Source organism: Coccomyxa subellipsoidea, assembly GCF_000258705.1.
Source record: "Coccomyxa subellipsoidea C-169, whole genome shotgun sequence".
NCBI classification, from domain to species: domain Eukaryota; kingdom Viridiplantae; phylum Chlorophyta; class Trebouxiophyceae; family Coccomyxaceae; genus Coccomyxa; species Coccomyxa subellipsoidea.
This window is the reverse complement of record NW_005178041.1, coordinates 1046286-1068594: the sequence shown is the minus strand read 5'-3', so window position 1 is coordinate 1068594 and position 22309 is coordinate 1046286. Positions and strand designations below refer to the sequence as shown.

The 22309-nt window shown below is 52.3% G+C and overlaps 4 protein-coding genes across 4 annotated transcripts; 2 read left to right on the top strand and 2 right to left on the bottom strand.

The window, feature by feature from the left end:
• Positions 1 to 170: 170 nt before the first annotated feature.
• On the top strand, positions 171 to 5059 carry COCSUDRAFT_46084 (hypothetical protein; the record flags this gene model as incomplete). The annotated part of the gene is made up of 12 exons (XM_005650916.1): positions 171 to 692; positions 883 to 1094; positions 1279 to 1455; positions 1595 to 1781; positions 1886 to 2014; positions 2230 to 2394; positions 2544 to 2636; positions 2847 to 3026; positions 3152 to 3268; positions 3427 to 3690; positions 4000 to 4230; positions 4525 to 5059. The coding sequence occupies 12 exons, from the start codon at positions 171 to 173 to the stop codon at positions 4783 to 4785; spliced, it is 2538 nt and encodes an 845-aa protein (XP_005650973.1). The 3' UTR covers positions 4786 to 5059.
• A 1446-nt stretch (positions 5060 to 6505) lies between these two features.
• Positions 6506 to 7643, bottom strand: COCSUDRAFT_83573 (hypothetical protein; the record flags this gene model as incomplete). Its single annotated transcript, XM_005651501.1, has 4 exons — positions 6506 to 6662; positions 6788 to 7008; positions 7137 to 7217; positions 7611 to 7643. The coding sequence occupies 4 exons, from the start codon at positions 7641 to 7643 to the stop codon at positions 6506 to 6508; spliced, it is 492 nt and encodes a 163-aa protein (XP_005651558.1).
• A 3267-nt stretch (positions 7644 to 10910) lies between these two features.
• COCSUDRAFT_35067 (alpha/beta-hydrolase) lies at positions 10911 to 13112 on the bottom strand (the record flags this gene model as incomplete). Its single annotated transcript, XM_005650915.1, has 8 exons — positions 10911 to 10976; positions 11257 to 11443; positions 11693 to 11778; positions 11958 to 12068; positions 12266 to 12483; positions 12708 to 12778; positions 12883 to 12952; positions 13040 to 13112. 8 exons carry the CDS (start codon positions 13110 to 13112, stop codon positions 10911 to 10913), a joined length of 882 nt encoding a protein of 293 aa, XP_005650972.1.
• A 630-nt stretch (positions 13113 to 13742) lies between these two features.
• COCSUDRAFT_64486 (kinase-like protein) lies at positions 13743 to 19087 on the top strand. The gene is made up of 12 exons (XM_005650914.1): positions 13743 to 13939; positions 14191 to 14392; positions 14472 to 14584; positions 14726 to 14909; positions 15162 to 15339; positions 15550 to 15685; positions 16025 to 16109; positions 16376 to 16703; positions 17027 to 17219; positions 17533 to 17721; positions 17904 to 18017; positions 18242 to 19087. The coding sequence occupies exons 2-12, from the start codon at positions 14270 to 14272 to the stop codon at positions 18549 to 18551; spliced, it is 1953 nt and encodes a 650-aa protein (XP_005650971.1). The 5' UTR covers positions 13743 to 13939; positions 14191 to 14269; the 3' UTR covers positions 18552 to 19087.
• Positions 19088 to 22309: the final 3222 nt, after the last annotated feature.

Sequence of the window (22309 nt, the reverse complement as noted above, 5' to 3'; positions counted from 1 at the left end):
GTTGCAAATACTGCCAGCTGTTTGGTCCGGCGAATGCAAGTCCCCTGACGATGATCATTAGCACAGCTGCAATTGTAGTCGTGTAGCGACAGACTGGAAGCACCATAATGCTCCAAGCCAGAGGCAGTGGCCTGCCAGAGGCAGAGAAGCCAGATGGACAGCGAATTCAGATGCTCACCTACCAGAACGGCAAACTCTCGGCTCAGCTGGAAGTGCAAAGAAAAGAAATCGCTGCCCTCGAGGCCAAGGTGTCCCAGATGGACAACAAGCAGATCGACTATGAGCAGACACTGTCCTGCGTGGACCGCCTCTGGACGCAGCTCAATGATGACATCCTGTTCCTGACAAAGCGCACAGCCCTCGAGGAGGACACCAGCGAGGCACCATCGCACTCTGGCCAGGATCACCTCACAAGCAATGGCAGTTCTCCAGGAAAGGGTGCCCAAACCATCAGTGACCCATTCCTCCAGCGCCTCGTGTGGTCTCACAGCGCAGCATCCAAAGCAGTGGCAGCCAAGAGCAAAGAGCTGACAGAGGATGCCACAGAAGTCGAGACGGCCCTCCTGCGCAGATCAGAATCAACGAAGGCATGCCTGGCGCGCTTGCTAGACCTGCAGTCCCAGCAGGAGCAGCGTGTCGCTGACCTTGCCAGCCGTCTTGGAAAGGATGCAGAAGTGGCACTTCAAGATGAGGTATGCAACAGTCGATTTGATCCATAAACAACAAAAGCCTCTACATGCATGCTACTTGCAGTCTGTTGGTTCTTCTCATTGTCATGTTCTCGAGCAGACCTTGAAACAGCATGGTTGGTTATGCGTCCCATAGAGGAGGACCCTGTTAATCTGGGCACTCCCTCTTACCTGTTGCTTGCCGCATGAACAGGTGAAGCGTGCTCTTTCAGAGGCAGCAGCTGGTCGAAGGGAGCTCGACGCGCAGAAGGCCATCAACAGGGCCTTGGACGAGCAGCAGCGAACCCTTGAAGACCAGCGCATGAAGGATGAGGTCACCATCAGGGATCTCACCAATGAGCTGGCTGACAAGAGCGAAGAGGTCGCCGCCACGCAACGCAAGCTGCTGCTTGCTCGGACAAACAAGTGTGCCTCCTCAAAGTTATCCTGCTGGATTATTGTTTCCCATCATGCTGCATGTCCCACAGTGGCTTGCGCCCTCTAAAGAGCAGTCGGGTCATGTCTCATAAGTGAAAATCTCAGGCAATGCTGTTCTTACACATGCGCTGTGGACACGCTTCCAATTGTGACTGTCATTCACTGTGTGCAGTGTTGCGGACGGCCCTCCACTGCCATGCAAGCCGGAGGTGAAGCAGGAGGCCTCTGCATTACACCCTAATGACAACAATGCAGCAGCAGCCCTGGACGCAGAAGAAAACAGGAAGCTGCTCGAGAAGCGAGAGGCTGAGCTAGACGCGGAGAAAGAATCCAACCTGAAGCTGCAGCGGTGAGTGATTTAATTTATGGCAAAGCAAGTGCATCTGACGGCAAAGATTTGCTCTGGATCGAATTTATGTCTGGGGGCTCTCTATGTAAATGCATGTTGGCTGCAACGCTGCTGAGGACTGTGCAAATGTGGCCTGCAGGGAAGTAAGGGGCATGCAAGAGTCCATTGCAAAGGGCTCCTTTGTGCCCGAGTCACAGCTGTATCAGCAGGCCCAGCGAGAGATACATGCTGCCAGGGAGGACGCAGAGAGGCAGAGGCTGCTCATCAGCACACTGCAGCAGGAACGTGCTGTCTTGCAGAGCAGGCAGCAAAGCCAGGAGCTCCAGGTATATAGTACGATTCCAAAGTAAGAGTGAGTGTGTAAGCAATGACACACCTTTGCTCTGTCGTGTGCAAGAAGTGGCTGAAGAGGAAGCGGTTGACCTTGCAGGTGAAGCAGGGGGAGCATGCAATGCGCATGCTGGCACTGGCAAACAAGCGCGAGCAGGACCTTGAGAAGGAACTGCAGCGCGCTCGGGCGGCTTCTGACGATGCAGACCTCAAGTGGCAAGTCGAGAGGGTGCGATTGTTTTCCAATGCCCCTCTCCACACTCACCAATGTCCACATGCTGCATCGGCTGAGCTCCACTCGAAAGTTGCACATGGGGTTGGAAATTATATTTGGTCTCTTGCATGGTTGCTTGATTGCTTGCGTGGTCACTTGCATGGCTCTCTTGAGATTTTACTGACTTCTGTTTGTCCTGGTGTGAATTTTTGTGACTTGTGTCAATGCAGCATCGGATGGGCCAGACCAGGACGCTGGCAGAGCTGCAGCAGCATGTGGAGGCCCTGCAGAAGGAGAAGAAGGTGCTCCAGGCAAATGTGGCCCAGCACAAGGCTGCCGCGGATCGAGCAGCGTTGGCGCGACAGGAGGCCCAATCCCTCCTCACTGCTCTCAAGGTAATTGTGCGCATTTATGCTCTCAATTGCAGTGCCACTGTCACGAAAACCCTCAGTTGCACGAGCTTGATTGTCCTGGCATACTTTAATTATTCCTATTGCAATGCGCTGGGTGAGTGATGAGACATTGCGCCATTGTCACCCTACAGGCCAAAGAGATCGAGGTGGAGCATCTGCAGCAGAGACTAGCTGAGAAGGACGGGCACATAGCAGAGGCGCGCACCTCAGAAGAAGAAGCCAAGGTGAGCCTGAGCTTGGTCAATTGTGCCCCACATGCCAAGGGAGGTGATCATTGAGCCCAAGATGGGATCGAGCATGTTCCGAGCATCACACTGCGCCCTTGTACTCCTGATATCCGGCCCATCTCCCTACCGTGCTGAAGGATGCCTAATCATATTACTATGACAAATTCTACCACTATGACTAATCCTACTGCTTGGTGTGCGCCCCAGGTCAAGGCGCAGAACCTGCAGGTGTTTGTGGAGGTGCTGCTCAACTGCAGCGAGGACCCGCGAGAGATCTTGGACATCCGCGCGTCGGAGGCGCGCCTGGAAGCCCAGGTCGACAACCTGCAGAGCCGCCTGAGTGGCCCCCAGCACCGTGCAGCCCTGGACGCCTCAAAGCACTCCGAGGTACCTTTTTTTTATGGCCGCTGTGTGCTGAGGTCATGTTTCTTAGGCAAGCTTTGTATACCTAAGGTGCGTATTGCCTTATGGCTAATAGCCGGATGTCATCAAGGTGATGTGTGGGTGTCCAGGTGAAGGCAAAGCAGGAGGCGGATGCTCTCAGGAAGGACAATGATGGGCTCCGGCTGGAGATCACCAAACTGGAGCGGCAGGCTGCAGAGCTGCAGTCCGAGCTGGCTTCTGCCAAGGTGCCCTATCTGCCTTCTCGTTTCTTGCCACAGAACACCTGCAGGGAAAGGCCAGGCCTGAACTGCACCGGTGTCTGTTTGTGAGTGTTTTGCTACCTTGCCAAAGCAACAGCAGACTGGCAGAATGTGTGCCAACGCTGAAATGCTTGTGCGCGCAGGAGACGAGCGGGGCGTACGTGCAGGAGATAGAGGTGATCAGCGACGCGTTTGAGGAGATGCAGAAGCAGAACCAGCGGCTGCTGCAGCAGATGACGGAGCGAGACGAGGTCAGCAACCAGCTGGTCACCGAGCGCATCAAGAGCGGCCACACGGCCGCCGCGCACAAGCAGGAGCAGGCCGCGGCCGCAGCCGCGCGGCTGCGAGCCGAGCAGAGCGCCGCCATGCTGCAGGAGCGCGTCAACGACCTCCACACCAAGCTGCAGGTGCGCAAAGGGTGTCTGTATAAACCATGGGCAATGCTGTCTTCCTACATTGCATGTAAAAGTCGAGCAAAGGCATCTGATATATGCTTTTTCATCCATAGTTTCACTTATGCTTGGACTCTGTGAATGGCCATTCTACTGTCGCTGCTTGCGAAAGTGTAAAATTGGCCACTTTTTGCCACATGTGATGTTGGACAGACCCACAGATATTGATTGGGGGACGCAGTATTTGGCTTCTCTGCAATTTGCCCGCATGTGAAGTTGTGGAACGCAGGAAATTATCCCCAACTCTTTTGTTTTTCGCACCAGGCGAGCATAGAGGAGGCGGCGGCGCTGCGGGAGCGGTCGCACGGGTTGGCGGTGCAGCTGGAGGGAGCGGCGAGGGAGGCTCGCGAGGCGACAGAGGCGCTGCGCAGCCGCGAGGCCGCGCTTGAGGCCGCGCAGAAGGCCGCCTCGGACCGCAAGCGCGCCGCCGACGAGGAAGCCGACTGCCTGGCCCGCGAGCGCGTCAAGCGCCAGCGCCTGGAGGAAGACATCAAGGTGCGCTGCGATCCCTTTCCATAACTCTAGCTGGTTTGGGGTGATTGTCAGTAGGTCTCCGTCAAGCTGTCAGTGTGATGGCGATTAGTGGATGACGCGGTGTAAGAATTGAGGGGCTGAGAGATCCACAATGGGGAAGGGATGGGAAGAAATTTGGAGGTAAATTGCTCGTGTGCAAATTTCTTGTGCAGCGATGAGTTCAGAGGGGCTTTGAAGTTTGCTGCACTTGGAAATGATGATGTCATTGAGTGGGAGCAGGACGGATCAGTGAAATTTGCGGTGCGCTGTGAACAGGTGGCAAACAGCAAGGTGGAGAGGCTTCGGAAGAGTAGCAGCGGCGGCGGCGGCGGCGACGCAGAGGAGTTGGAATATATGCGCACGCAGCTGCGCTGCAACGTGTGCCACGAGCGCCAGAAGGACGTGATCATTACGAAGTGCTGGCACATTTTCTGCTCGCACTGCATCCGCAAGAACCTTGAGTCGCGCAACCGCAAGTGCCCCGGCTGCGGCACGCCTTTCGGCCAACACGATGTCAAGCAGTTCTTCTTCACCTAGTTATATTGCTACACATATTCAAATGCCTTGTCCCTCCACGGCGAGTGCTTGGGCGCCATTATAGGTGTGTGTGCCTATGACCACATGATCAATTCAGCAATGTCCGCAGATGCTAGCAAGGTTGGAGCAAGACTGGCTTGGGACAGACTTCCTAGGTCTACTTTGCTTTGAGGTGCAGACCAGATGTTGGCTGCGCTCTTACAAAGATGTGCGGGTGCTGATGGCCACTGCATAACTTGGTGCCGCTCTGTACGACTCTTAAGTTTTGGTCAATGTGTCTTCCAGCCTGCAGGCTGCCGTGTGCTATCCCTGATCGGAAGATGTCTGATCGGAAGATGTCGCTAGGAATCGTAGGGAGCACCGCTGGAGATATGGCTATAGCCACTTGTGCAATGTACAGGAAGACATGAGAAGCTCCTTGAATTGACGAGCTGCTGCTAGTCACGACACTACCGGCCCGAAGCCGCCTTCTTATTAAATGATCAGGGTATCTTGATGCGATCTATTGTTCGGCTGTACCTTGGCAGGAATCTGTCATTGCATTTGCATGGCACAATAACCTATTAACCTGGCAGGCGCATGCTATGCCAGAATGTGGACAAGTGTAATGGCCATTGAATTCTATGGAGACCTCAAACACAGGTGAGGTTAAGCTGTATCGGTGCCAAACTTCAAAGAATGTTCCCGTTCCAAAATGGAAGCTATAGCTATTTGGGGTGGCCAAGCAGTACTCGAAGGTCAGCTTGCCAAGTGTCCCTTGGCAACTGGCAGAGGATGGTACATTGAGTACAGCTGATGTGGCGCTTGTTGACTGCAAATGCTTCCGCAACGTTTTGAACATAGCTGCAGATGAGGGAATGCATGCCTTCAATGCTGGAGGTGCCTGCCTTGAGAGCAGAGGCGTGGCAGGAGCGAGAATTCGGGTCCCTGTGGCCAGCGCAATATTTTGCAGCTGAGCCAGTTGCTGTGGTGGAGCATCCAAATCCAAGGCTGAAGAGTATTCGTCTGATAGCTTGCCATAGATATTGTCAATTTTATGAGTATGCCCCCCAGTGCAACTAGTACACTGTACTAAGTACAGTACTCAGATGTCCAGCTGCTGCGGCAATCACTACCAGACCCTGTCACATGCATATGCTGCAGCCTTGCTTGTACCCCAAGAGTGAAATGAAGTTCAATCTACACTTAGGTCTGCCCATCCTGTGACATCCCTCTTGGGCTACATTAGATTCATTCTGATAAATTACTAGGGTTTGTTACCACTTTCGAGATTTTTCTGAGTTCCAGGTAATTCTCAGATATTTCTGAGTTAGCCTCTCTGAATGTTCTCAGAAAGAACTACATTCGATATTGTCTGAGTCTATTCTAAATAATTCTTCTGCCAGTCCCCATAGTGCGGTGTTCCAAGAAACCTTGCAACCTTAACTGGGATGCCTTGCGTCTCATAAGGGCGCCATCACTTGACGAACCTTGGGCTCGGGCAAGCTGCTCTCGGCTTCAATGCATGCTTCGATACATGGAATTCCGCTCTCATGCGAGAGTCACACAGCAATATATTAACACACGCTGCACCTGGAAAGTGAAGCCCCACCAACATTGTCAAGCTTAAGGGACCTTCATGTGCAGATTGCGGATTTGGGCAAATTCTCATCTACGGCAGAAGCTAATGTTCAATCATCAGTTTGAGCCACTCTATGCCAGCGAGAAGTGAAAGCAATACTCAAGCTCTCTTCTTTGCAGCGTAGCTTTTCCTATGGAAATTGGCAAACAGGAGAAGCAGCAGAAGGTTGAAGGCGGCATTGAAAACCATAGCCCCCAAGCCTGAGCAGCCCTCCGAGGTTGCATGCATCCACCAGAATGGGACGGATGCAGCAAAACTGCAAAGCACAGACAAGCTCATCATGTAATGGAGAGCTGCTGCACAGATGAAGAAGCAAACAATCAGATTCAGTCTCCAGTTTCCATTTGTTCAAGGCAGATCCATCAGGAATTGGAGGCTCACCTGAATACAAACTGAACGATCTGGCTCTGTGTCACCAGCTTTTTCCACCTTGGAGGCCGTTTAATTGTGCACATGAAGTAATAGTAGTACATCAGGACATGGACGCCTGTGTTTGTGAGCAAGGCTATCTGCTGCAGTGACTGTGCGGCGTCCAGCCACAGATATGCCATGACCACCACAATGGTGTGATGGAAGACATGCAGAAATGTCAAAGGTTTGGCCTGCAGCAGAACAGCAAGTTTTGCAATTCCCTTGGGTGTTCAACCACTAATGTGTTGTGTCTCGTACGTCAGCAGAGCCTGCGCAAGCGTTAATAACAATTAGTTGCCAGACACCGCGCAATAGGTACCTTCAGCGCCAGCAGAACAGTATCCAGGAATTCATAGTACTTTGAAAGGTAGTAGGCATAGCTCCAGAAGTATAGGGCTCCCTGCAGCAAACATCATGTGATTGGAATGTCATTTGGTGAGATATCATGGGCAGAGATTCTCCGGGAACATCAAGTATTTCATAAGCAGAGGGACAGCGTTCTGCACCTTCATGGGAGTGCCAGGCTGCAGGCAGAACAACCATCTGACAGAGTTTTTATCATAGGCAACCTGCAGAACATGAAGAGTTCGAAAAATTAGGGGAACTCTGGTTTGGGGGTTGATGGGTTGAAGATCAGAGGTGTGATCCAGTGAAGTAATAGTTGATGAAAGAATTCGGCAATGTGTCCTACCCAATCAAGAAATCATGAGTATATTCAAGAGATTAACCGTAATCGCAAGCACATCGACAAGGTAGGAAATCTGAGCTGCGTTTTGCATGGAGGTAGATGTACCTGCAGGCTTTCGTACGCCGTTCCGATAAACATAATGAGGGATCCAATACAGAGAATGAAATTGTGCACTGCAGCAAGCCAGGTTGGCACTTTCACAGGTTGACGAATGGCTAGTTTCAGAGCTGTTATTGTGAAGAGGTAAATTGCAACACATGTTGTCAAGGATTGGTGCGTGGACAATGGCGTCACACCGGGCTCCCATTTGAACTTAGCAAGATCCATCTAGACAACCTTCACCGACTTTGCTTTAACACACCTCCGGAGACGACCGTGTTTTGAGCCACATGTAGCTGACGTCATCACACATGTGCTGATGTCATGCACAAACTCCACTCTCACCTTCCAGACAACTCCTGCAACCCCTTTGATGTGATTACTAGTCGACCTGGATGCTTCGTGCAGATGTACTGGCGCAGCAACAACTACAGTACTACCTTCCAAATGGCTTGGCCAAACTACCCCACACACTGGGGGCCCACCAGTGACTTCATTTGCCAGTGCAGCCGCCTGCAGTACTCCTAGCAAGCTGCCTGAGCCAAAAGTTGGAGCTTCGCAGAGCAGCTGAGTCCCTCTGCCCAAGACAAGGCTTGGCATGGGTTCAATAAGAATTGCATCTAAGAAGCAGTCTTCTACCTAGTAATTCCAAAGATTTTCTACACATCATGCAGCATGCGCCGCAGTCCAAGGCATCTTTGCGGCCGGCATCGCCCAGATGCAAGTGACAGTTATTCTCACTGCGCAGGATGCGCCACATTTCACGGCATCTCACCTGCCGCCAGTGGACAGGTGACAATTGTACATGATAGAGTGGTCGCCACATAGGCACTTGCTAGGACAATCACTAGTCTCTAATCTTCAATCTATGAATTTGCTGTTGTTTCAAGCTCCCCAGCCCCTGTCTCTGCAGCTCGATTGATATTTGGGCAGGCCATAAGTTGATTGGGCCCACATTTTCGGGTGCTCCTCTAGATCGGGCGGACTCAACATGGTTATGCAGCACGGGCGATACAGTCCAATGCATCTCAGCGGCCGCCGCGGGACAGAAGCTCGAAGGCGGGAAGGAAGCGCGCGGCCTGGCCAAGCAGGCGCGGGCCGAGGTCCCTCTCCGGGTCCACTTCGCGCTCAGCCAGCAGCTGCTGGATGCCTGCCTCCACGCTGCCACGCACCTTCTCATAGGCCGACATGCATGCGGCCTCGTCGTCGATCGAGCACATCTCGCCGTTGGGGTCTATCGGCGCCATGAACCTGCACCGCGGCGAATAGCACATGCAATGACCACTTCTCCTCTTAACACCCTCTGATGGGCGCTGCCCCTGCTTCCTACCCTGATAATAGACAGCAGGGGCCTCTACATCAAATTCATTCAGAGTCCCCTGCAGACAGTTGGAAAGCCAGCCTGGCAGATCAACCTCAGAGAATGATGAGGAGGTGCGATGGCCTTGCAGGTAAAACAAACGGCTTGTCAGGTCGAGTACAGGGTGCTGCATTTCGACGACATGCAAGAGGGTGAGGCAGGGATGGCGGCACCTGAAGTAGAGGCGTTCCAGCTTGGGCACCGCTACAGGGCTGGGCAGGCCAAAGAGCCCTTTGGTAATGGGGGGAACCGCCTCTTCTGGGTCCAGCCCGGGAGCCACTCTCTCTAGTGCACCGCGCGCGAGCGGCCCCATTATGGAGTCTGCCAACACCTCCCGTGTGTCCATCGCCAGGTCGAAGGCATCATCCCCTGCAAGATGAGAATTCGAGCCTTGTCATGGATTATTGGACTCGACTCAATCCTCGCATCTTCAGGAAACGAGTAACAAAGAAAGAAGACGAGGAAACAGCGTCGGTTTTCCAGGCAATATTTCCGCCGTCATGTAATGACAGGGCTTGCATTGCCATTGTCACGCTTGCCTGCCTCACAAGGCTGGAGCTTGTTTAATTTTAAATCATCTTTATTAGCATCACATGGTATGCTACAGAGCCACGCCGCAAGCTTCACAGGTCATGGCAAGTTGACGGGGATTGAGGCTCACCGCCTACAGCAGCAAAGGGGATGATGATGGCGTTGAGCTTGGCAGCCATGCGCACAAAGTCCGGCTGCTCCTTCCACTGCAGCTGGTACTCCTGACCCTTCAGCTTGTTCACCTGCCAAATCACCACCGCTCACTGGGGCAACACAGCACGCTGTAAAAACTTTGTCAACACATCTCTGGCCTCCTTTTGCTTCCAAGCCGGCCTAGGCCTTTTCTCAATGTATGTAACACCTATGTATTTGCTAGAAGCTTACAGACATCTGGATAATGCACAGAGTTGACATCACCATGCTCTTCGCGCTCCTAATTGAAGATTCACTAAGGACCTACCTCTCGGCCGCCTCCAGGGAAGAGCAGCACAGACTCGCCCTGCTTAAGCAGCTTGTAGGCGGCGCGCGCAGACGCCGGCACCGCCCCAAACCGCTCAAAGAATGGCCCTGTGGGCCCATTCCAGTGCCCCCGATGCGCCAGGCCCCTCACCTGCAAACAGGGTCCAATATCAAGCCCATGTGTGTCACCCTGAGCTGCAAGGCTTCCTTTACAAAAGGGCTAGTACAGGGCCTCTGGCATGCAGTTCAGCAGCAAGTTGCTTGTGACACACTCATGGAAGACAGTAGACTCTAAGAGGAGATGCGGATGGGGTGTAGGGAGACTAGCAAGAGGTAGCTGCACACCTTGTGCCCTCGCAGATACAGCTCTTGCATGAGGAATGGAAGGTCGTAAAGGCCGAACAGCGTGTGGTTGCCCACAAATAGGCATGCGCGATCTGAGACCACCCCGTCTGGAATATTCTCTGCCCCCCTCACAACTGGCGCCACAAGGCTCCTGCGCAAGCCAGCAACTCATAAAAAACCAGTACAAACTTCTCTGCTTGGTAGAGTGGACAGGGGTAGCCTGAAAATGCAGGGAAGTCCTACACCATCACGGGAATACAGGAAAGCTTTGGCTTACCTGAGAGGGCTCAGCAGCCGCAGGGCCTGTTCATAGTTCTCATCAATTCTGTCCTTCTTGGGAGCTGCCGCTGTCGCTGCACCCTGACCCCAAACAGTGCCCTTCTGTTGCGACTGCGGACTAGGCCGCTGACTTGGCCCCGCTCCATTGGCTGACGCCCCATTGGCTGGGGCTCCGTTCAGCAATGCTCCATTTGAACGCCCATTCAAACTGCCATTCTGTTCAGGTGCAGCACTCGTGCTGCTGCTCTCAGCGCTCATGCTGCTCGCCAAGCCAGTGGTGCCGACACCGACTTGTAGGACTGCTGTAAGTGCCGCAGGGGAGGCGCTCTCTGCTACCAGGGAATTGCCATTGCTTGTTTGTGCGCCATTGCTGCTGAGCCTTCCCGAGAAGACATCCACTGTCGTGTCAAAAGCGTCAGCATCGTCCTTGAAATTGCTTGGGGCGGCTGCAGATGCCGCAGCGCCGTTCAACGCTGTCACTGGTGCTTCCCGAAGTTGTGCTTCCTGCAAGGACCCAATCAAACTGATTAAAATCAAGATTTTTTACAGTAATGGGCATGCGCAAGCAACAGCGACATGAAAAACGGGATGCAGTCTCTCACGGTACAAGTGTGTGCCACCAACATGCATGGAAGCAGATTGGCTTGTGATCGCAATCAGAATGAACAGGGAACTCACCTCGGGGAGGAAGCCGGTCCGGCCCATGATCTCAGCCAGGCTGATGCCAGACTCCAGCAGCGCTGTGTGCCCGGAGTTGGGCAGGACCACTCTGCGCGCATCTGGTATTTTGCCCACCAGCCGTGCTGACTCCTCAAGCGATGGCAGCAGTCGGTCGGCTGCACTGGCCACTATTAGCGTCGGCGCCCTGCACCAGACATTGTAGAACCTTTCACCACTGGACACATGTTCTAATTGGCAGGTCAGGAAAGCCAATCATAGGCATAGTCTGCATTACCGTAATTGTTCTGGCGGTCGAAACGATGGACATGCAGTGCACCTCCAGATTTCATGGAATTGCGCAGCAAGAGAGAGGCAAGCTGGCATGCACTTCCTCGCAGGCGCCAGGATTGTTGATTCACAGGGCATGGATAATTTGAGAGGGCAAGGGGCGCGCCTGATGCGCATGAGGTCTGCATCGGGGACGTTCCCTTTTCTGAGCATGCGCAGGCGCCAGCTGGCAGTGACCGCCGGCTCATACAGCTGAGGGCCAGGCAGCGCTGTCCGCCGCCGCTGATTCTTTTTCTGCTCCTCCACATTTACAAAACCATTCTCTGGCTGCGCACCCCACAGAGAATTCTCAAGCTTATTGCAAGATAGAAAAGAGCGAAAGGCAAGGGGTGTCTGCTGACAGGATGAAGGGAAGCAGCAAGAAGACGCACCTGAAAGTCCGGTGTGGGCTGCATCACCATCATTGACTGGATGGCTTTGACGCCTGTCGGCCCAACATTGTCCTTGTCGACCAGCAGTGGCACCAGCACAGCCTGAGCTACCTGCACAAGACAAGATACGATGAGTCCAGCATTTGAGGGAACGTCCGGAGACCACAGCACTAGAAACCACCACCGCCCTCATTAGGCCTGACAGCACATCCTAGCATTCCCACAGATGCTTGATGAAAAGAAAGCCAAACATCATGCATCCAGCATGCGGCTGTGCTTTTTTATGTAACCACACAAGGCCAGCAGACCTGGTAAAGGGGCTCAGGGAAGAGGGAGAGCAGGTTGGTGCTGGCGATGATGGCGGGCAGGCCAGACAGGGCGCGTGAGAAGCTGGTGGCTGGGTTGACCAGCACCAGGCGCTGTATGAGCTCTGGGGCAGCCACCGCCACTCGCAGTCCCAGGCAGCCCCCATAAGACTCCGCCACCAACGTCACCTGTCGAGTGAATGTGGAGAATATTAGCAAGGCTGTCACAAATGCTTCAAGTCATGGTGATCCATGTTGCCGACTGAGAGTTCCGATTGAAGTGATCTCTCGGCTCGACGCATGTTCACTATTGAAAGCTGCCCTACGGATGAAGGACCAGTCAGTTCTGGCAGGAAATTGAAAAGGCGGCTCCTGGCTGGCGATTAAAAATGCATGGAAGGGGGCAGCACCTGAGTGCTGACAGATGATTCCTGGACCAAGCGACGAAGCAGTGCCACCACCTGCCTGGTCAGCTCATTCCAATCCGATCTGTCTGACGGTGGTATGTACAGGCACCTGCATGTTTTCATGAAATTTACTATCACGCCGGAGATGGCATGATATGACTTGATAGATTGCCGCATGTGCGTTTTTGCTGCATGCATTGCCTTGGAGCTCACCTGACGTCAAATCCGGCTGCTGTGAGTCCTGGGAGCTGGGGAGCGATTGAATTACCCGTCCCATCACTTCCTGTAGCGCAAAAATTTCGATGAATTTCAATAGCATGCAATCAAGCTAGACCCAAAAATCTCGCCTTTGAAGGAAGGGATGTCCCACCTGGGCAATACACAAGAGGTGGCAATTGGCCGAGCCTGTCGGTTGCGACAGGATTGAGGAGCTGCACCTGCATTTGCGCAGTACATTATGCTTATAAAGCTTTCAGGGTACCCTTGACGATCTGTGTGCAGGCAACTTTGCGGGCAAATTGGGGTCCGTATGCGAACAGAATTACATGTGTTATAATCTGTGATACACACGATTACCTGAGATGCAGCCATCGTGACTTTGCAAGCTAATTTGGAGCGCCGATCGAGGCGCGAAGAGAAATTCCGAGAGCGGTAATTGAAATTATAATTGCCATGATTTAATCGGACATTTTTTTTCAAAAAGCAGCTATGCTGGGTAGGTAAAATATCTTTACATGTTGCAGGCTTGAGACTGCCACTAAACACGAACATGGTTTTTGGACTTCGGATCTGGAACCACCAAAAAGTACTTTGATGTCAGGAAAGAGACACGAATTGTTACAAAAAGCACGTATTTACTTGTATTTTTGCATCTTTGGATCTAATCTGATGAGAAGGTTGGAGACGAAGGGATCTCCTATGCGTGCCCCACGTTTCAAATTCCTTCAAATTTAGGTTTCAATGGAGGCGGCCAGAATAGGCAACCAGCCCTAGCTGCCCCGATCGAGCTTGTTGGGTCCCATCCCCGATCACATGGATCTATCACATCCAGATATCATCTAGTTGGCTTGCACGTGAGAGCATAAGAAAAGAAAGTTAATCCCGAAAAGTCATTTGAATTTCTCTACGTATGCAGCCCAAAAAGCCATCGTCCCGAAAGCGACCCCCGTTCGGTGTATAAGGATAGTAAAACCGCTGCAGCAGATCAATAAATAGAATCTATCGAAAGTGCGCTTTTGCTGTTGTGCAGTGTGGACGGCAAAGCGCGCAGGTGACAAGCTCCTAGCTAGGCATCGCTGAACTAGGACGGATTTTTCTCCCAAATTAAGTCGCTCCAAGTTACCGAATATATTTCTAAGAGCTTCCCAGAGCTTTTGCTACGGTTCTCATTTCAGACAGGCAGCACTGTTCGTTCCAGTTCATTTACTGTAAATATTTCGTTTCAGAAGGACATTTAGTCTGCCAACAGAGATCAGCGAAAGGGGTCCTTTTATCTAAGGTATCTGTCCGCAATATTTGCAGGATGTGTTTCATTCTCGGAGTGGAACCTTGATGTGAGAGCACAATCACGCTCTCTGAGTGGGGACGGGAGAGCTGCACAATGTGCTTCAATTGTGTCATATCTGGAGAAGCAAATGTACCAGAATGGCAGCAATGGGCAGACCACCCAGTTCGGAGGGACTATGACTTCATCATGGATCTGGGGGAGGGGGCCTTCTCCCAGGTGGGATGCAGTGAATGGGCATTCTTCTTGCATGTCATCATGTTGAAACATGAGGGTGAAGAAAGCTCTATTTGCTCAGGTTGCCCTTGGACAGAGCAAGAAGGACCCCAATGTCTATTCCGCGCTCAAAGTGGTGTTCCTGAGAAGCCCGGAGATGCTTCAGGACCCAGAGCACCTGGCCATTATGAGGAGGTGAAGCAATGCTTGCCTCGATGCACAGTTTTTCATGGTGGAAGGGAAACATGCCGATAATGTTTTCTTGCATGCAATATCCTGTACAATTTTCTCCCGTTGTTGTGCAGACACACTTAACGTGGCATCTGTGGGTGGCAGGGAAGCAGAGTTCCTGCAGTTGCTGGACCATCCCAACATAGTGGAGTGCAAGGATGTGGTGGAGAATGAGAAGCAGATGGTGATCATCATGGAGTGGCTGCGAGGCGGCCATCTGCTGGACAATCTGGAAGAGATGGCCGGTCAGCACTACTCTGAGCAGCAGGCAGCCATCCTCTTTGTGCAGGTCAGCACATACTCTGCATTTTGATCACATTTAGCCTTGCCTATGGTTTCTTGACCAGGCTGTTAGCACCTTTCCTGATACTGGCATGCTCATGCAAGATGCATCAAGCCAGAACATGGCAGTGCCCAACATTACTGCACGAGGAAGGGCTTTTACTGTCGATTGTCACGAGGCAGCTGCTTGAAGATTTGGAGACGATCTTTTTGGTGGCAAAACAGTAGACTGAAGAGTGGTGGTGTGATGTGGCCACAGCTGGCAGAGGCGCTGGCTTGCATGCACCAGTACGGCCTGATCCACAGGGACATCAAGGCTGAGAACATTGTGTTCAAGGACACTGCGACCCAAGCTGCCGCCAAGGGGGTGCCACCAATTGTGAAGTTCATTGATCTGGGCATGGCAACTCTGTACAATAAAGACGAGCACATTCAAGGTACACACATTGCTTTCAAATTTATTGCATTCCGGATGACTTGCTCCGGCTTGCGGCACATCAATTTACAATCTGAGTGCAGTAGAGTTTGATTGCAGTGGACTTTACGCAAGACTGCTGGCACGGCGGCTCTGCTGAGCCTACCACTCCCAAAGCACAGGATGTGAAACTTTGTAGATTGTACATCAGTTGATATGGGCTGCTGCGCAGGTGCACTGGGGTCGCCTGGGTTTGTGGCGCCGGAGATCATAATGAATGAGGACCACACGCCGGCGATGGATGTGTTCTCGCTGGGCATTGTCCTGTTCATCATGCTGGTCGGCAGGAAGCCCTTCAACATCAAGGAGTGCGAGAACCTCACCTACTGCAACATCAACATCAGGGACTCCCCGGGGCTGCAGGACGCCAGGCAAGCCCTCCCCTTCACCTTCAGTTGTTGACTCCTAAGGTGCATGTCCAGCTACTGGGTGGCGAGTGACCAGACAATGTGAATGCTGAGCACCGTGCTCACATTCAATTGTGTCTTGCTTGGTTCTGGCGAGTCCTGTATTACCCCTATTATGTGGCAGCCTTTACCTGCAGCTTGTCTGCAGATGCACCTTGCCTGTGGCAGGAACACCGCAAAGTAATAAGGATATTTCTGTTACCGTCTATTGTTTTTCAAGGAATGACTTGCGCTGTGCAGGTGGCAGGACCTGAGTGAGCCAGCAAAGGCGGTGCTGCTGGGCATGCTGGAGTATAACCCTGCCAAGCGGCTCACGTCCAAGCAGGTGACTTTCCATGCTGTGACAGGCTCCTTCACAGAAAACACAAGAATGTCATCATAGCCTACGGTCACCTCTTGCAACAGATCCCATCATTGCCACCTGGACCATAAAGTGGTTCGACAATGGAGGTCATTTCCCATAGAAGCGGAGTCAGCAGTACACCAGCTGTGAAATGCTTGCGGTGGGAAAGTGTCTATTGGGCAGAGCAGCACTCTGAAATAAAAGTTGTTTAGTCATGGATTAGTCATGGGCCCATCACATGCGCACAGGTGTGCCAGGCGGAGTGGGTGGTGACACGCGGGGGGCTGGTACCGAAGTTACTGCACCCCAACGTCGTTCGTGGAGCGGCCAACGTGGCATCGCTGCGGCGGCTGCGCTACTTGGTGCACGGCGCGGTCGCGATGCGGCGGCTGAGCCAGGACGCCTCAGCAGACACGTCAGCGAAGGAGGGGAACGCCCCCGACCTGGAGCAGAGCGTGCGAGCGCGCAATGAGATGACCAAGCGGCTGCAGCGGCGGCGGCACACGGAGCTGGGCTCGCTGCACAACATTGCCATCCGCCTCAACGGCCGCGCGCTCGCCAAGAAGCACGACCAGGGTGCGCTGGCGGCTGACTCTCAGCATTGTCCAAAACTGTGTGGCAGCTGGGCTGGCATGTTTCTCAGTTTACCAACATGCCATCCATCTCTTGATGGGCATCAGAACAACTGGTGCTGTGTCACCTGCTCTGGCTGTCTGGTGGAGCAATGTTACTGATGTAATGGATTTTACACTGGTCCTGCCAAGAGGAAAGGTGCACCTGCAGACAAGCTGCAATTTGTCATCCTGCCTGGCAGACCTAGCTATTCCAAACTTCTCCTCATTCTGCATCATCGCCCAGGGTTGCTGATGGCTGGTTGGGGGTGGCTACACCGCGTGCAGGGCAGACGGTGGAGCCGGAGCGGGACCTGTCGGTGCGCGGCGGGCGGCAGTACACAATGGGCAGCGTCAACTCCACGCGCGACTTCTACACTGTCCACGGCACCTCCAAGGCCGCCCCCTTCCTGCTCAAGCCAAGCGGCACCGCCATTTTGCTCTCAGAAATGGACTCCACCGTCGCCGACAGCTCCTGGCGGTGCGCCCTGATAATCCAGCCTCTCAGTCTTGCACCCTAATTCGTACGGATCAGTCATCGAGACACCTCATCATGTCACAAGCACCCTCTACCGTCTCTCAATGTTTTCTTGCACAAGTAGAAATTTCAGGAGAATTCCCCTCATTCAAGGAACAGCGCTGACCATTCTCTGGCCAGACATGTCAACTGCCACCATGTCTGGCCAGACAGGCAGGACTCGCAATTGAAGCAGCCCAAGTAAAATTAGAGCCTAATGAGGGGGTAGAGATGACTGATGATTGGCGTCTGAGATAGAGTCTGGAACACTGTGCAGGAATAGGGCCCTGGCGGCGACGTTGGGCAAGAGCAACAGCAACACAATGCTCGAGCTGCAATCAGGCGGCATGGAGGAGTTCAAGTCATCCAAGAAGCCGGCGCCCAACAAGTCAGAGCTGCTGCAGTCCGTGGCCTCCGACCTGAGAGATCTCTGGCAGGGCAGCAAGCCACAGCAGTCCTCTGACAGGTTTTCTTGAGGTTTCCATATGCATGAATGCCCCAGTCAATGGTTTCAGACACTCTTGTGTGGACACTGTGCCCTCTGTTGGACTCCCTTTGTTACCCACGTCGACTGCTGGCAAGGCACTGCATGTAAGGTTCTCTTGTTTGGAGAGCACAGTTAATTTTTTGGGTGTGGGTGTTGCGCAGTGGGAGCTCTGGTTCGGGTGGCAAGCGCTCCTTCCTGCGGCGGATCAGCAGCAACCTGTCGCAGCGCGGATTCAGGAAGAGCGACAAGGACTCGTCCATTAGAAATGGCGCAGGGTGACTCTCATCTCATACATGCATTACATTATCCCCTCTTTGAAGGCTCATCCATTCAGCATTAGTAAGAGCATCTCTGATGCCACATCAGCCTGCACCGCTGTGGCATGACTGAATGATACTAGAGCAGCGAACCTTTTCACCTGGGCACAGCTGCTGCCTGCTCTACACCTATCAGGCTGGGCGCTTACTGACTGCGTGACAATGTTGTTGGCTTTTTGCAGCTTCCACAAGGAGAATGCAGCAGCCAGCACGTCAACGAACGACGCGGCAATGAGAGACCCCCTGGAGCATGCGTACTCAGCGCCCGTGAAAGTACTTAGAATGCGACCGTTCACTGGGGACACGGACGTTGCTACAGACTTGCTGCAGCCCCTGCCCCACATCCAGGAGGGCCACCGGGAGGGCATGCGCGACAGCATAGACGTGCGCAGCAGCATGGACCCGCATGGACACCAGCAGGAGGTAGTGACCCCCCTCATGAAGAGCTCTGCGGGGCTTGTCAGTACATCACTGCCAGGGCCCTCCAAGTAGAGTAGCGTTGACTGTTTGAGAGTCATGAAGGGCGGCTGTCTCCTCCGGGAGGAATGTGATTGCCTGTAGTGGAGTGTGGAAGAGTTGCCCACACAGGCTCTCTTGGGTGATAGGTTTTGCCAACATATGTGCTGTGACTCAGAAGTTGATGTAAGGGTCTGTTAAAGCGGAAATAAGGTCTCCAGTGATGCGTGCATGTCACAAAGGCGATGAAATGATACAAAGCATGTATTGAGGTCATCGGCTGCAGTGATTTGTCCATATGCAAAGAGCAGCATGCGGATGCATCCCCAGCAATTTTGTGAACGACATGTTGGGCTTTGTCCCAGTCTGTGAATATAGATGGCTTTGGCTTAGATCATTCCTTTAGAGGGTTTTCAATTCAATTGCTAAATGGTGTAGTGTCCACAAGCTGTATCGAGAGAAAGAGGAAGGCAGACTTCAAGGCAGACTGAGCACAAGATGTAAGGGATTAGATTAGATATCAAGACAATAAAATCATGCTGATGCGCAACTTAATAATTTTATGAACATGTTCAAGACTTATCCTGTACCTGATGAGTTCCATGTTGGTTGAGCTAGTAGCCTGACACAGGGCTGCCACACAACCCTTGCAATGCTCTCCAATTCTTGGTAGCTGCACAATCACAACTACAACATACTCACTAGATATGTGTCATTCATGCAAGAAGGCCGCAGACCACGGCCAATTTGGGACATGCATATGTGATGCTCTCCATGCCATGCATTTCTAGCATGATTCTGTACTCAAACACTGATTGAACCAGGCACACTGATCTACAAGCATCATAATCATGCCACAATCTGTGACTGCTCTGTCAAGCTTGCCACAGGAGGGGCCGGCGGTGCACCAAAGCTTGGTATGAAAATGCTGACAAAGGCATCCAGTGTAGAAATGTCCCACTTCTCAATGTGCTGCTGCACCAAACCATCCTTGATGATGTACCTCGTGCTTCCTGTGTATGGCTTGATCCTTGGTTTTCCTGGGAAATTGATGGCTGCGTCAAAACGCCACCTGCTTGTTATCGTATGTGGATCGGTCACCTGCAAATAGAAGGCAGCAATCTCAGTGGTACAAGAACAAAGCATGGCATAACGAATATCATTTGTGATACCATCGGTGACGAAATCGGACGAAGCATCCATCAGGTGAGGCAGCCTGGAGTGTACCTCAATTGATATGAGGTCTGCTCGAGACGTGTCATGATCAAACAGTGCTGCAACAGCTCTGCTATATGTCCCAGGACCTTTGACATTGGTTGTAGGGTCAATGAATTCGCAGTCATAAGCAAAGATGGTAGGATCTAGCTTCCCAGTGATGTAGTATTGACCATCTGAGAAGTCCCTCTGCGCCAAAGCTGTGCTTCAATGCAGCATATGCAGTATATTCCCTTCATATCAGATTGTAGCGCAAATATAGCCTCTGCTTGATAGTCAATGGGTACCTGGATGATCTCCAACAGCTGATCGATTGACAAGTCTCTTCTCTTAATCTCATAATCAACCTCTGCTGCGGTTGCAGTTAATGGCAAAATGGCATTTAGCAAAGATATTGATGCAAATTGGGCAAGAATTTGTCGCCTGTGCTCCGATTGCACAGCATTGCAGGTCGTCTCAGTACGGGCCTTGGATCGACCAGCAATCCGAATATTTGTTTTGGATGTTTTTGTTGTGAAACATCGACATCGTCCAAACATCAAATTGGCAGAGACAGTGCGAATCATCTTCAGATCACTGCTGGATCACACTGATCTGATAAGGGAAGAATTGCGACAGGAGGAGCGGCAACGTCGACAATTTGAAGATAAATGGATACAGCACTCTAGCAAGTGCTCTCTTACGCAGAACTTTGCGATTCAATGGGGAAGGAAAGTCCAAGAAGGATGGAATTTATCGACCCCTGTCAAGGGAAGTATGCATCTAGAGGATAGGAGGCGACCAAATGCTCCTTCAATTGTGTTTTGGCACAGCAGCACGGCACAAGAAAAGTGAAAACTGAATATATAACATATTGAAGGTTGCCTATGTTCCTACACTGATGCATTTCGCATGACTTTGTCTGGTGGCTAGAAAAACGAATTGCAGTCAGGAAGGATGCAGTGCTCTATACAACCCGGCACGCTCAGGGCAACTCTCTATTGCCCACACGGAGTTGCACGACCTTTTAGATGCATATATGCCTCCAGGGCCTTGGTTGGGAGGTCACAACTTCCAGTCAGGATCGCAGGCCCGCTGAGGAGAGGGTCTTCAACGTGCAGATATGGGATTGTTGGCAGTGCTGCCTTCTCAGATGACGCCAACGCTTCGCATGTAGCTTCACCGGACCCAGCAGCGTCAGATAGTGTAGGAAAGCAAGAAGGGAAGGGAGGTGATTACTGGCGATCTCTAGGAGCTGGTGTTCTGCTCCTTGGTGTTGCAGCAGTTAGCTGGGCTCCTCCAGCTCACTCAAGACCAAGGTGAGTACATGTCTGACATCCTGTAATCGTCTCATGTAATCCGATTTCTGCTGTCTTGCTGATCCTTCATCCTTTCCTTGACAAGCCTCTTCCTCACCTGCAATTTCTATGTTGGGGCCAGCAGGTTGCAAGAGGACCTTGTAGCAGCCTTGGTCGACGCAGAGAGACCCGGTGTGTGTGATACCAACGAAGACACATCGACAAGCTACAGCAGCAGAGCCAGGGACACAGGCATACAGCTGGCAGCCGCAGATACCGCAACTGACCGCTGGACAGAGTATGAGAACGAGAAACGGCGAGCATTGGAGAAGCACGCAACAGAGAAGCAGAAGCGGCGCCTTTTTGGTGGGCTTCATTTGCCTGCTTGGTTCTAGAACAAACTAAACCTTCTTGGCTCAAAACAACTTTACAGCCATCCTCGACATTAGTATATGAACACCTTTGCTGTGCTGCAGCGCCGAAGAAGAAGGGCAAAAAGGTGGATGTGACGCAATCGATAGTGCAAGATCCTGCAGCATGGGACAATGTGAAGGTGCAGCCCCAGACAGCCTGGCGTGTGGACCGCATGAGGAACATGACCTATACCCAGTTCTGGCAGCTGGTCAAGGAGCGGCGGGTGGACAAGGTGAGCGTTGAACAGCACTGCGTGCTTGTGATTGCAATTGTAATTGCATGCAAGGCCTCTTACATTGTCTTGGACCTTATCAAGGCCTTTTCAACTGACGCAGTGTACAGATGGTGGCACGTTCAGCCAACTGGTGCTCGCAGTGCAAAATTACAATTACATTTACATTGTGCTGTTTGCTGGTCTGCAGGTCAAATACACGTCAGACAAGCGCTCGGTGATAGTGACCACGAATGACAAGGCGCCCGGGGGAGTGCGGACGGAGAAAGTGGGACTGCCCTATGACCCAGACCTGTTTGACCACATGGTGGAGCATGGCGTGCACATAGAGGTGTGCCTAACGCTTCACCTACGCAGCAACCACCTTTGCTTTGCTTTTAATGCCATACCTTAAGCTTCCTTTTTCGGTCAGTCAATGGTCTTGATTGTTGGGGTGTTGCAGCCTTTCCTTTGCATTTTAAAGCCATACTTGGAGCTTCAGTTGAGGTCAGCTTAAAGTTTGAGTGTTGGGGTGTTGTGCAGACTGAGCCGCTGAACCAGTTTGATAAGGTCATCATGTCGTTCATCCGCCTGTTCTTCCCCATCTGGTTCGCCTACCTCATGATCATGGTCGCCTTCCGCATCGGCGTCAAGAAGAAGCGCGACAGGTGACAGGA